General features: G+C 56.4%; 1 protein-coding gene across 1 annotated transcript in view; it reads right to left on the reverse strand.

The window, feature by feature from the left end:
- Positions 1-6654: 6654 nt before the first annotated feature.
- CSK (C-terminal Src kinase) overlaps positions 6655-11319 on the reverse strand; it is a 5654-nt gene continuing 989 nt past the window's right edge. Inside the window, 10 exon segments of the mRNA XM_005419709.3 lie at positions 6655-7610; positions 7708-7794; positions 8630-8825; positions 8924-8997; positions 9602-9692; positions 9823-9922; positions 10047-10189; positions 10191-10204; positions 10469-10688; positions 11299-11319. The exon segment at positions 11299-11319 is cut by the window's right edge and continues 31 nt beyond it. Of these exon segments, the coding sequence (XP_005419766.1) occupies positions 7428-7610; positions 7708-7794; positions 8630-8825; positions 8924-8997; positions 9602-9692; positions 9823-9922; positions 10047-10189; positions 10191-10204; positions 10469-10688; positions 11299-11319 (1129 nt within the window). The 3' untranslated portion in view covers positions 6655-7427.

The following is an 11319-nucleotide window of genomic DNA, read 5'->3' on the forward strand; positions in this document are numbered from 1 at the left end:
TCCGCCGGGCGGAGCCGCCGCCGTCCCGACCCGCCCCGGGGCACCGCGAGTGCCGCCACCCCCGCGGGAAGGAGCAGGAGCCCCAGAGCTCCCTGGGGACACCGGGGTGGATGGAGGCACGGTGGGGGCTGCGGGGAGCCCCCCGACCACCCTTCCCTCCGTGATTCCCGGCTGCTCCATCCCACCGAGGAGCAAACCCAACCCAGAGCTCTTTCTCCCACTCTGTTCCCCGTCCTTGGGGTCTGGCAGGGGGAAAAGCCAGGCTTGACGCTCGGAACAAGCCATATGTACCAGCACCAGTCACAACTGTTGTTTGCTCATCCATCCAAGGGCTGGTACCCAAAAGTTCCCTCCCCTCTATCCTGTTAATGATATCCCTGGAAGTATTCCCATGTCTGGAAGTGTCTGAGGCCAGGCTGGACAGGGCTTGGAGCAACCTGGGGTAGTGGAAGGTGTCTCTGCCCATGGCAGGGCTTGGAGCTTGGAGGAGCTTTATGGCTCCTTCTGACTCCAGCCATTCTGTGATCCTGTGATTTTATGATATTAATTAATACTGAAACTGCTCTCAGCCCCCAGAACACAGGCACGAGGGCGTTCATTGATCACCTAAATGAGGAGGATGGAGCAGGCATTGATTGTGTTGCATCATTCCCTGGCTCTCTCCAGCCCCACTCCCACTCCTGCTCTTCCCTTTGACTGCAGCCTCATTCCAGGCCTTGGGGAGTGAGCAATTAATGGCATCAGCAACGCACCTCCCTTCCAGATGGCCAGCCTGGCTTTAACAGACATTTCTCCCTTTTTTCTTCTCTGCTCCTGAAAAATGAGCGCAGATCCAAACCCCAATCCCGGCTTGCGGGAAATCATTTCATTCCCGAAATATAAAGACAATCTCTGCAGATTAAAATGATGGAACAGCTGTGAAGCGACAGAACAAAGTGACAGAGGGAGGGGGAATCGGCCCATCTCCTCCCATCCCCCCACCCAAGGTAAAATTATGTCTTAAGAGGAAAACAGACTAAAAAATAATGCATTTTTCTAGGGTAATAATCTGGCCAGCAGCTTGGCAGTGTGCTGCTCTTAGGGACTGGGACACGCTCTTGGAGATGACAACGGGGGATTTGTCCTGCTGAGGGCTCTCCTGGCAGAGCAGAGCCCCCTGATTGATGCCAGCAGTTCCCTGGAGTCCACCCAAATCAGTGCAAACTGATGCTGGGGTGAAGGAGGTCCCTCTGTTTGGCACAACTCCAGCATCACCCCCAGCATCCCTCACCAGGCAGGTGCCCCTGCTCCTGCTGCTCACCCCGAGCTGGCAGCTCAGGAGCCTCAACAGCTTTTTGAAGTGAAGATTTTTGCTTTTCACACCGATCTGCAGGCTCTCCTAAGCGCTTTCCCATGGAGAACCCATGGAAAATTAATTTTAACCCACAATGAGCTGGCACAGCCTTGCTGAGAAACAGGCTGGGAGCCCCGGGCACCCCGCAGATGTCCCATTGCCAGCAGCGTGGTCACATTCTGGCTGTCAGTCTGGCTGGAAAGAGGGGCAGGGAGAAGGACCAGCACCCCTGGTTGTGTCCCTGGGTGCTGGCCCGAGCCTCGTGTGGGCTCAGAGCAGATTTCAGACGTGGCTGGTCCTGGGAGCTCCGCTCACTCTGGATTTCGCTGCGAGCATCCATTAACAATAAGAGACTGGAAGTCAGGACCGATTTTTTCCAGCTGGGTTAGATGGGTCAGCTCCCACGGAGGCTCCCTGTCTGAGGAACTAAGAGCAAACAGCTCCTGACGAGCAGAACTGCCGGGCCAAGGCAAGTAGGTGAAAACAAGCCGGGCAGCGCCTCGGATCCTGCCCCTCGTGCCGGGGATGCTCGCTCGGCTCGGACGCCGCAGCCTCTTGCAGCCCGAGTTTTACAGGGAAGGAGCAAAAGGCAAAGGCAAAGACCTCCAGAGAGGTTTTGCAGCTCTGCCATCCCCTCAACTTTTCCTGGAGAGGCCGGTGGCCCACCTGGAGGCAGAGCCGGGGGGACAATCAGAGGGTGCAGCGAGCTGGGAAATGATGCTGCGAGGTGGTTGATTTCCCCATTTGCCTTTCCTCGGGCAGCTGAACCGTTCCTCATCCCTGAAATATATTCAAGTGAGGATGAGTCATCCTTCCTGCCAGGACTCTAACCTGCCGTAATGAGATGTAAATCCTTGCATGACCTATTATATTAGCTTATGCTATATCACACATCTCCACGGATTAGACAGCAGCGAGATGAGACGTCCCCCCGCCGCAGCCGCAGACAAGACGGTGGAAGTTAAGAGGATCCTCTCTCAGCGTTGACACCTGATTTAAATTGGAAGCAAGCAGCTCCCTCTGCCATGCTGAGAGGGATCATTCCAGCTCTTCTTTCCAGGTAACTGGCTCCAAAGGCGCAGTTACCACAGCCCGGGCTCCAGAGGATGCTCCAGAGGCCTACGAATGGCCCAGGAGTGGCTGGTTCTGTGGATTGTAGAGGGGAAGGCTCAGTGACCTCGACCTGTAGGGCCATGGCAATAAGGCCATCAGAAGGCCTGATCCTTGTCAGCCTGAAATGCAGGGAACATGAGCCTTTTTTAACCTTTGGAGACCCCATAGGAGTAGGTGAAGGAATCCTGGAAAGCCGTGTGTGTGCGCGCTGGAGCCGCCACGGGAGGGAAATGAGAAGGCGTTTCCAGAGCAGGCAGGCAGCCCACTGCTGCTGCTGCCTTGCTGCTCGTGCTGCTGCTGCTGGCGGGGAAGTCAGGCCGGCACTTGGCAGCTGATTGCCACTTCTGCTGATGGGGACAGGCACCGCCACCTCGGGTGCCGCCGCGCTCGGCTCTGACCCCGGGCGCAGGGCAGGGTCACCTTCGCTCTGCCACCTGGGATGGGGACAGGGACACCCCGGGGACATCAATGCAGAGAGTCCCGCTGCTGTTAGGGACCACCAGCTCGCAGGAGTTTGAGGGAAAATATCCTGAAGGTCTTGAGAAGAACATCCCTTCAGTGGGATCCCCGCTGGAGATCCTCTGGAGGGATCGAAGTGCTGCCGTGTCACTGACAGAGGGAATAAAGAAACTTTAGGATAAGGGTGTGGTAAATTACCAAATGAAATAGTTTCTGTCATTTACTCAACTCCATAAAGCTGGAATTTGCCTTGGCTGAAGAAGAGGGACTGCAGCTCAGCTTGTCATGGAAGTGAAACCAAAGATTTCCCTGTCCTAGGGAGGTATTCCCATGGAAAGCCTCCCCACTCCTATAGAACCAAGCCTCTGAGTTCCCAAAGCCTGACATCATCTCCACAGGATGAAAAAATCCCAGTGCACCCCTCCTCATCTTGAGGTGTCCTGGGAGAGCCCCTGGGAGCCCCTGAGTGCTGCTGGGAAGGGAAGCCAGGAGTGGGGGATGCTGCTGGGGTGTCCCCCCAATTCCCTCAGAATTCCCTGTTCTCATCTTTGTGTCACTGAGCACGGGGCTGCCCAGAGTCACCATGGTGGGGTTTGGGGTGGGAATGGTCCTGTCATCCAGAACATCCATCCTGAGAGATGGGGATTTGGGGTGGGAATGGTTTTACAATCCAGAATATCCATCCCCAGGGATGGGGATTTGGGGTGGGAATGGTTTTATAATCCAGAACATCCATCCCCAGGGATGGGGGTTTTGGGTTGGGAATGGCCCTGTCATCCAGAACATCCCTCCTGAAGGATTGGATTGGTGTAGGATTGGTCACACAGGACAGAGCCCTGGTCCCAAGGGATGTGGTTTGGGGTGGGAACTGTCCTGTCCCACAGGACACACAGCCCCTCCCCAGGGCACAGAGAAGTTGTGGGGTGCCCCGAGTGCTTTGCCAGAGCAGGAGGGGCAGCAGCTCCCAGCAGCAGATCAGCGGCCGGCATTCCGACAGACATACAGAGCATGTAAACAGGCACATGGGGCGAGCATGTGCTGCTCCGTGCCGCTGGTGGAGAGCGAGCCCCGAGCAAAGGCGCTCGCACACACACGGCCGCACACACACGCAGCATTCCCACGGGGGATCTTCCCAGCCTTGCCTTCATTCCTGGAGTGCCCAGAAGGAAAAAAAAAACAAAACCAAAAACATTTTAAAAAAATCACAAAAAAAATAGAGCGAGAAAGAGAGAGAGAGAGGGAGAGGTGAACGGCACGGAACGGTGATGGGAATGGCTTTGTACATCACGCTAAAAATAGTCCTGGTGATAAAGTCGATCGCGGAGGGGGAGGGATGCCAGCGCTTGGGAAGCCCGTGCTCCGAGGATGGTGAGGATGGGCCCTAATTAGAGCTGCTAATTAGCCCCAAGCAGCACTGAGAGAGCGCTTGTGGGGGCTCATTGCACCCCTGTGCTCGGGATGGAGGCTTTGCCACCCGGGGGAATGAGGAGCCTGCTGGAATTGGGGTCCTTTGAGGGGATTTTTGGGTGTTTAGGGCGGTGAAGGTTCTGTGCAGCTGGAATTGGGGTCCTTTGAGGGGATTTTTGGGTGTTTAGGGCGGTGAAGGTTCTGTGCAGCTGGAATTGGGGTCCTTTGAGGGGATTTTTGGGTGTTTAGGGCGGTGAAGGTTCTGTGCAGCTGGAATTGGGGTCCTTTGAGGGGATTTTTGGGTGTTTAGGGCGGTGAAGGTTCTGTGCAGCTGGAATTGGGGTCCTTTGAGGGGATTTTTGGGTGTTTAGGGCGGTGAAGGTTCTGTGCAGCAGGAATTGGTGTCCTTTGAGGGGATTTTGGGTGTTTAGGGTGAGGAAAGCTCTGTGCAGCGCTGTTGGTAGTGGGGAGAAGGCAGCCAGGGTGTGGGGACATGGGGAAGGGCCAAAGCTCGTAGAAGGAGCCCTAATGTATATATGAAAAATTATATATTCCCTAATGGAGAAGAGAAAGGATCTGCAGGGAGAGGGGGGAGCCAGGAAAGGATAATTTGGCTCAGGAGTCCACGTGGGGTGCAGGTGATGGGTAGGGATGGAAAAGCAAAGGATGTGTGACTTTGGAAATGGCCCTTTCCACACCCCAAACAAACCCCAGCTGTCCCCAGCCCTGTCCAGCTGGGATCCCAAGCTGAGTGGTGTGGAGAGGAGATGTTCCAGCTGGATTTTCCTGAGCTTTTTGAAACCCCGTGTTCCTGTTCCCTGCGCCGTGTTCCCTCCTGGCACGGCGGGGAGAGGGCCCCATGTGCCATGGGAATAATGCCCTGCACGCTGATTCACACCAGGGATTCGAGGCAGGATGGGAGCTGACACAGCCGGGCCCTGTGCCCGACTCGGTGCCCGAGGGAGGAGGAGGAGGAGCAGGAGGAAGGGGACGTGACGTGAGCCAGCACTCTGGGTGTCACTCAGCCTGTCCCCTCTGCCCACGCTGCTCCTGAAGGACAGAGCCCCAAAATCCCTTGGGATAAATCCCTGGAGGGATCCAGGATGAGCAGCTGCAGGCCCAGAGTGAGAGAGACCCAGAGACTCCATATGGGGAAACTGAGGCATGGTGGTGGCAGTAGGGGCAGGACCCCGGCAAATCAGGGTTAAATTCCCTGATTTGTAGTGAAGAACACAATTTCTTCCAGCAGATCTCTCAGCATCCTTCAACTACATCCCAGAGGATGCTGAGGCACCAAACGCCACCCCTGAGACCACATGGGAAGTGTGGTGCCATTTGGAGGAAAACCAAAAATCTAAATAATCGAAGATCTCAATAATTTTGGGGTGAGTTTCCTCCCCTTTTTTGGCAGTAGCTGGCAGTAACCCAGGGCAAGGGGAGGACACAGTGGGGGACAGGAGCAGAGCCCTCCCTGCTGTCTCCCATCACGTGAAGGTTCTGGGTATTTCTCTCCATTCCCAAAGCCGTTTCTTGCAGGCTTTGCCTGTAAATGACTTTAATCTTCATAAGCCCAAAAAGTAAAGCTGCTTATCGGGCTGGGCCCTGCTGGAGCACTGGCAGGAACGGGGGGGAGACGTGGACAAGAGCAGGGGGGTCAGTCCAGGGGAGAGGAAACCCCACACAGAGGAGCTCCAGCACATCCCTCATCCCCATCCCATCCCCTCCTGACACCCTGAGGTCTCAGGGAATGGGGTCAGCAGCAAATCTCCCCTCTGCAAGCTCCATCCCACACCCCTGAGCTGTGCCCGTGTCCCACCACTCCCTTTTTTTCCCCTTTAACCCCGCTCCAAGAGGAATCTCGGTCTCGATCCCGGCCCGAAGCAGGCGGAGAGCTCCCGCCCGGGGCTTTCCAAGCCGGCAGCCGGCAGAGCCGCTGCTCCGCGCCGTTTAACGCTGAATAATTCCCTGCGGAGGAGCGGAACTATTCTAAACCCGCCAGACGCCACCTCCACCCGGCTCCCTCCAGGGATTCCAACCGTGGGGACGGGGCCCGGGACATCGGAGTCTCACCTGCACAGGTGGGATAAGCAGGGAAAGCAGCGAGGTTCAATAATCAGCCCCAAAGCATCAGAAAGTAAAAAGTAAAGCCTGGACTAAAGGGGAGCTTTGGCATCACTTCATCCCTGTCACAGCCAGATCTCAACAGGCAGGATGGAGCCAAGTGCTGCCCAGGCTGCTCATCCTCACTGATTTGGGGAGGAGATGAGGGGTCCACCCCGGCTTTTTCCCCTGCCAGGGGACCCCCGGAGCCGCTGGCAACAGAGGGGGGCCGAGGCGGGGTGTGCCGCGTCCGTATGGAATGGTTTTTTATTACAGTTTTTAATCTCACAGTCGGTAGCATTACATGAGAATAAAGCACTGGACAGGACTGGAAAAAAAGGCCTCTGGAGACAGCATGCAAACATTGCAACGAGTTTAAAGCAAAACAACCCAAAAAAGAAAAAGCGTCTGGCGGGGACGCGGCCGCGCTCTCCCGACTGGGTGGCGAGTCCAGCGTCTCCCCGTCAACCATCACTTCTGTCGCTGGGGGTTTCCTTTTCATGTGTCCGTTTCATTGGTTTATTTATTATTATTCTCCTTTGAACAACCTTCTTCTCTCTTTCTTTCTTTCTTTTTTTTTTCTTTTTTTTTTTTCTTCTTTTAATTACATTAAAAAATAAGATTCGTACTTTAGTAAAATGCCCAACGCTCAGCTGGGCCCTTGCTCGAAACAATAAAAAAACAACGACAAAAAAACAAAAACCAAAAGAAACCCAAAACAATAAACGCTCCCCCCAAAACTGAGAAAATAACAAAAATACCCCACAAAAATTAAAAAAAAAAAAACAAAACAGCATGGGAGACAAAAATGAAAACAAAAAACCCAAACCTGGAAAATAAAAAAAAAACCAAACTGACAGATTTGGAAGTTTGGAAGCAACCGGGGGAATTGGAGGGGGGCACCACACCCCCGGGGCTCCCTCCTGGTGCTGTGGTGGGGCAGGGGGGCTGAGCACACCCCGGTTCCCCACCTCAGCGTGGGTCCCCTGCGGCTGTGGGGTGGCAGAGCCCCCCCTCACAGGTAGAGCTCCTTCTCTTTGATATGCACTAGCTGTTCACGGAGCTGGTGGAAGGACGGCCGGTGGCCGGGGTCCAGCGTCCAGCACTTCTTCATCACCTCGTAGACGACGGCCGGACACCCGTCCGGAGCATCCATCTTGTAGCCCTTCTCCACGCGGGGCACCACGTCCTTCAGGGGCTGTGGGGAATTCAGGGTGTCAGGGAGGGGCTCTCCCCAAAAATCTGGGCTCAGCTCCCCCCACAAAATCCAGCCCCTGGGGGTGCTCATCACTCACAATTCTCGGATAAGGCACTCGCCCGAAGGAGTAGATTTCCCAGAGGAGGATCCCGAAGCTCCACACGTCCGACTTGGTGGAGAATTTCTGCAGGGGGAGAAGCAGGCTCAGGCAAGGGTGTGGGATCTACAGCTCCACAGAAGATTGTGGACTTTGGGTGTGGGAATCAGTAGTGTTGGAGAATTCTTGTGTTGGATAAGAGTTTAAGAAAAATATGGAGCTCAATCGAAAGTTATTCTTATGCTTTTCTGCTTTGCTTGATTTTAGCCATGCAGATTTGCCAACCTAAAACAAATGTTTGGGTGACTTTAGCTAATGCTTCAGGTTTAGATACCATATGTTTGTCCACCGTGGCCCCCAAGAAACCATTTTCCACCTGTTAGGTTGGTGTGCCAGTAGATGTTTGGCCAATCCCAAAGATATTCAAAATGCTGTATCAGGAACATTTATGGGATCATCCCCAAATAATCTTTGGATGCATGGGAAGAGTGGGTTCCTCACCTTCCCAAGGCATCTTCTGAGCCTCAAGAATTAGAGATCCTTGGCTCTATGTACATGACCTATTGGGTCAAATTTAATGATACAAAAAAAGATGGATCTTTAATTAAAGATGTTACTCCCTTTCACAGCATATTTAAAAATCAGACCTCATGGTGCAACTATACTTCTTTAATTCAATCAGCATTTAATATTTCCTTCCAATTACCTGGTGGAATGTTTTTCATTTGTGGAGACAGGGCTTGGCCAGCTATCCCAGCACACATCACAGGACCAAGGGTGGCAAGGGATCTTCCCCACCCTCAGGGCAGCTGCTCTGGGGGTCAGACAGGCACTCAAGCACCATCTCTGGGACAGCCTGGAATGCTCCCCCTTCCTGCAGCTTCCACCACACCCAAGCCTCCCCTCTGCTCTGCTCACCCACCTTTTCTCTAAGTGCTTCTGGTGCTGTCCACTTGACAGGCAGCTTGCCTGTGTCCTGTGTGGAGGAGGCTTCCTTGGTGAGCCCGAAGTCGCTGACCTTGGCGATGTTGTCCTCCGAGACCAGCACGTTCCTGGCCGCCAGGTCCCGGTGCACGAAGTTGTTGGCCTCCAGGTACTCCATGGCTTCACAGACATCTCTGGGAGGGGTGGGAGGCACAAAGGGGGTTCGCAGAGCGGCCCCAAAGCACGGGTGGGGCGGGTCAGGGGGGTGGGCATGGCCTTGCCTGGTACTTACAAGGAGAACTTGAGCAGACAGTCTGCCCCGAGCACCGACCGCCCGCGCGACCGCAGGTAGTCTACTAGGCTGCCCTGGAGGCAGGGATGGGCAGAGAGAGGGGTCAGCAGGGCCAGCAGCCCCCCTGCTGCCCCTCTCTCACAGGGCAGGACAAGGGGATGACACCCCTCCCTTGTGGGACAGGCCCAGGGGAGATGTCTCTTTAAGATAGGGCAGGACCCAGGGAGGATGTCCCTCTCTTGTGGGATAGGATCCAGGGGATGATGTCCCTCCCTCATGGGGCGGGATCCAGGGATGATGTCCCTTTAAGATGGGGCAGATCTGGAGATGATGTCCCTTTAAGATAGGGCAGGACTCAGGAATGATGTCCCTCCCTATGGGGCAGGACCAAGGGAGATGTCCCTTCAAACGAGGGGCAGGACACAAGGATGATGTCCTTCCCTCATGGGGCAGGACACAAGGATGATGTCCCTCCCTCAAGGGGCAGATCTGGGGATGCCACCCCTGCTGGGAGCCAACATGGGACAAGGGACATGCCACCTGCAGCTCCCCCCTTGTCCCCAGTGAGATGCAGCCCAAGCTTGCATGACCCAGCCATGCCAGGGTGAAGCCCCAGGAGCGTGGGGGGGACAAGGGGACAGAGGGGGAGGGCAGGTGGCTGTTTGGGGGGTGTCTCACCTTGGCCATGTACTCGGTGACGATGTAAAGGCCACTCTTCTCCTCCACAATCACCCCCAGCAGCTGCACCAGGTTGCTGTGTCGGAGCTGCCTGCACGGCACAGGAGGGCTCAGGGCAGGGGTTTGGGGACAACAGGGGTGTCAGGGGCCATCCAGCGCTGTTGGCAGGGACAGAGGTGCCCCCTCCCTCACGCCGCCCCCCCAGCGAGGGTGACACTCACGTCATGACGGACGCCTCCGCCAGGAAGGCCTGCGCTGTGGCGTCGTTTTTAATGCACTTCACGGCGACTTTGTTCCCCCGGTAATCCCCCAGCATCACGTCTGCAGGCCAGGAGAGACGGGCACAGGAGGCACTGGGAAGCATCCCAGCCTCCTGGGGCCCCACAGCACCACAGGAGCCCCCCCACCCTGCAGGGCCACCACGGGCTGGGGACAGCGGGCTCACCTCCGAATTCCCCTTTGCCAATGATCTGTAGCAACTTGAGGTCCTTCATGTTGAGGGCCCAGCCGCCTGCACGGGGGGAGAAGGGGGAGTGAGGGAGGGCTGGGGGGTGGCCAGGGGCAGGGGAGGGGGGGCTACGGCCACTCGTCCGTGGTGTAATGCTGGGGGCACACAGCGCAGCGCGGGTGACACCCGGCACGGGGTGGGGGACACCCGGTGCTGCCGGGCTCTGAGGTCCCACCAGGTGGCAGCACGAGGCCACGGACAGGCCTGGTGGCGGCCGAGAGCTCTGGTCCCTCCTCCTCCTCCTCCCTCTGTCCCCAGCATCCCCACCCCAGCAGAGAAGGAGGAGCACCCACCGCCCCCCAGCCCTGCAACCCCACAAGCTCTGATGTCCCCACAGGGCATTCCAGCGGTGGCCTCACCTCCACCAGCTGCATGAGGTTCTCAAAGTAGACCTCCTCGTCGATGCTGAGCTTGCTGGAGGAGTAGATGATGCGGTAGTGCTCCACCTTGCCCTCGCAGCTAACGCACAGCGTGTAGTCCCCGGGGTAGTTGGTGCTCTCCCGCACCAGGAACAGCCCCGTCTCGGGGGGGTACAGCAGCCTCTCCGCCTGCTCCCGCGTGATCTTCCCGTGGAACCACCTGCAGGGCCGTGCAGGGCGGGCTGAGGGCTGCCTGCACCCCTGTGGGGCTGTGCTTGGCTGTGCAGCAGCTTTTGGCCCTGCCTGCGTGGGGACGGTGCTCCTCACGGTCACGGGGCTGCTCCTCGCTGTCCCCACCCACCCTGGGACACAGCTCCTTCCATGGCATCCTGCTCCCCTCCTCCTGCTCCCCTCTTCCTGGCCCAGCTGGGACTCTGTCCCTCTGCACGCTCCCAGGAGGTTCCTCCTCCAGCCTGGGAGTCACTGACAGCTCTGGGATGCAGCAGGAACATCAAACCTGCCTGTCTCCCATCCCTCCTCTACAGACCCCATTCCAACCTTCCCTCTTCCTCCCAGCAGCCTTTATCAAACCCCAGGTTAGCCTAACCCTAACCCCAGCCTTGGGTAAAAAAAAAGCAATTTAAAACACAACCCAACTATGGAATCACCTTGCCAGCCATGCAGGCAGCTCTCAAAACACTCAAGAGCTCTCCTCAGCAGTAAATCCCAATCCCAAATCCACACTGTGCCCTGTGAGGAATGTCCCTCTGTTGGGACACAGCTCTGGCCACAGGGATGCTGCAGCCCCAGAGCCCTGGCTGGGTACTCACGGCATGAGGCTGAGCTTGATG

Source organism: Geospiza fortis, unplaced genomic scaffold, assembly GCF_000277835.1.
Source record: "Geospiza fortis unplaced genomic scaffold, GeoFor_1.0 scaffold171, whole genome shotgun sequence".
NCBI lineage: Eukaryota > Metazoa > Chordata > Aves > Passeriformes > Thraupidae > Geospiza > Geospiza fortis.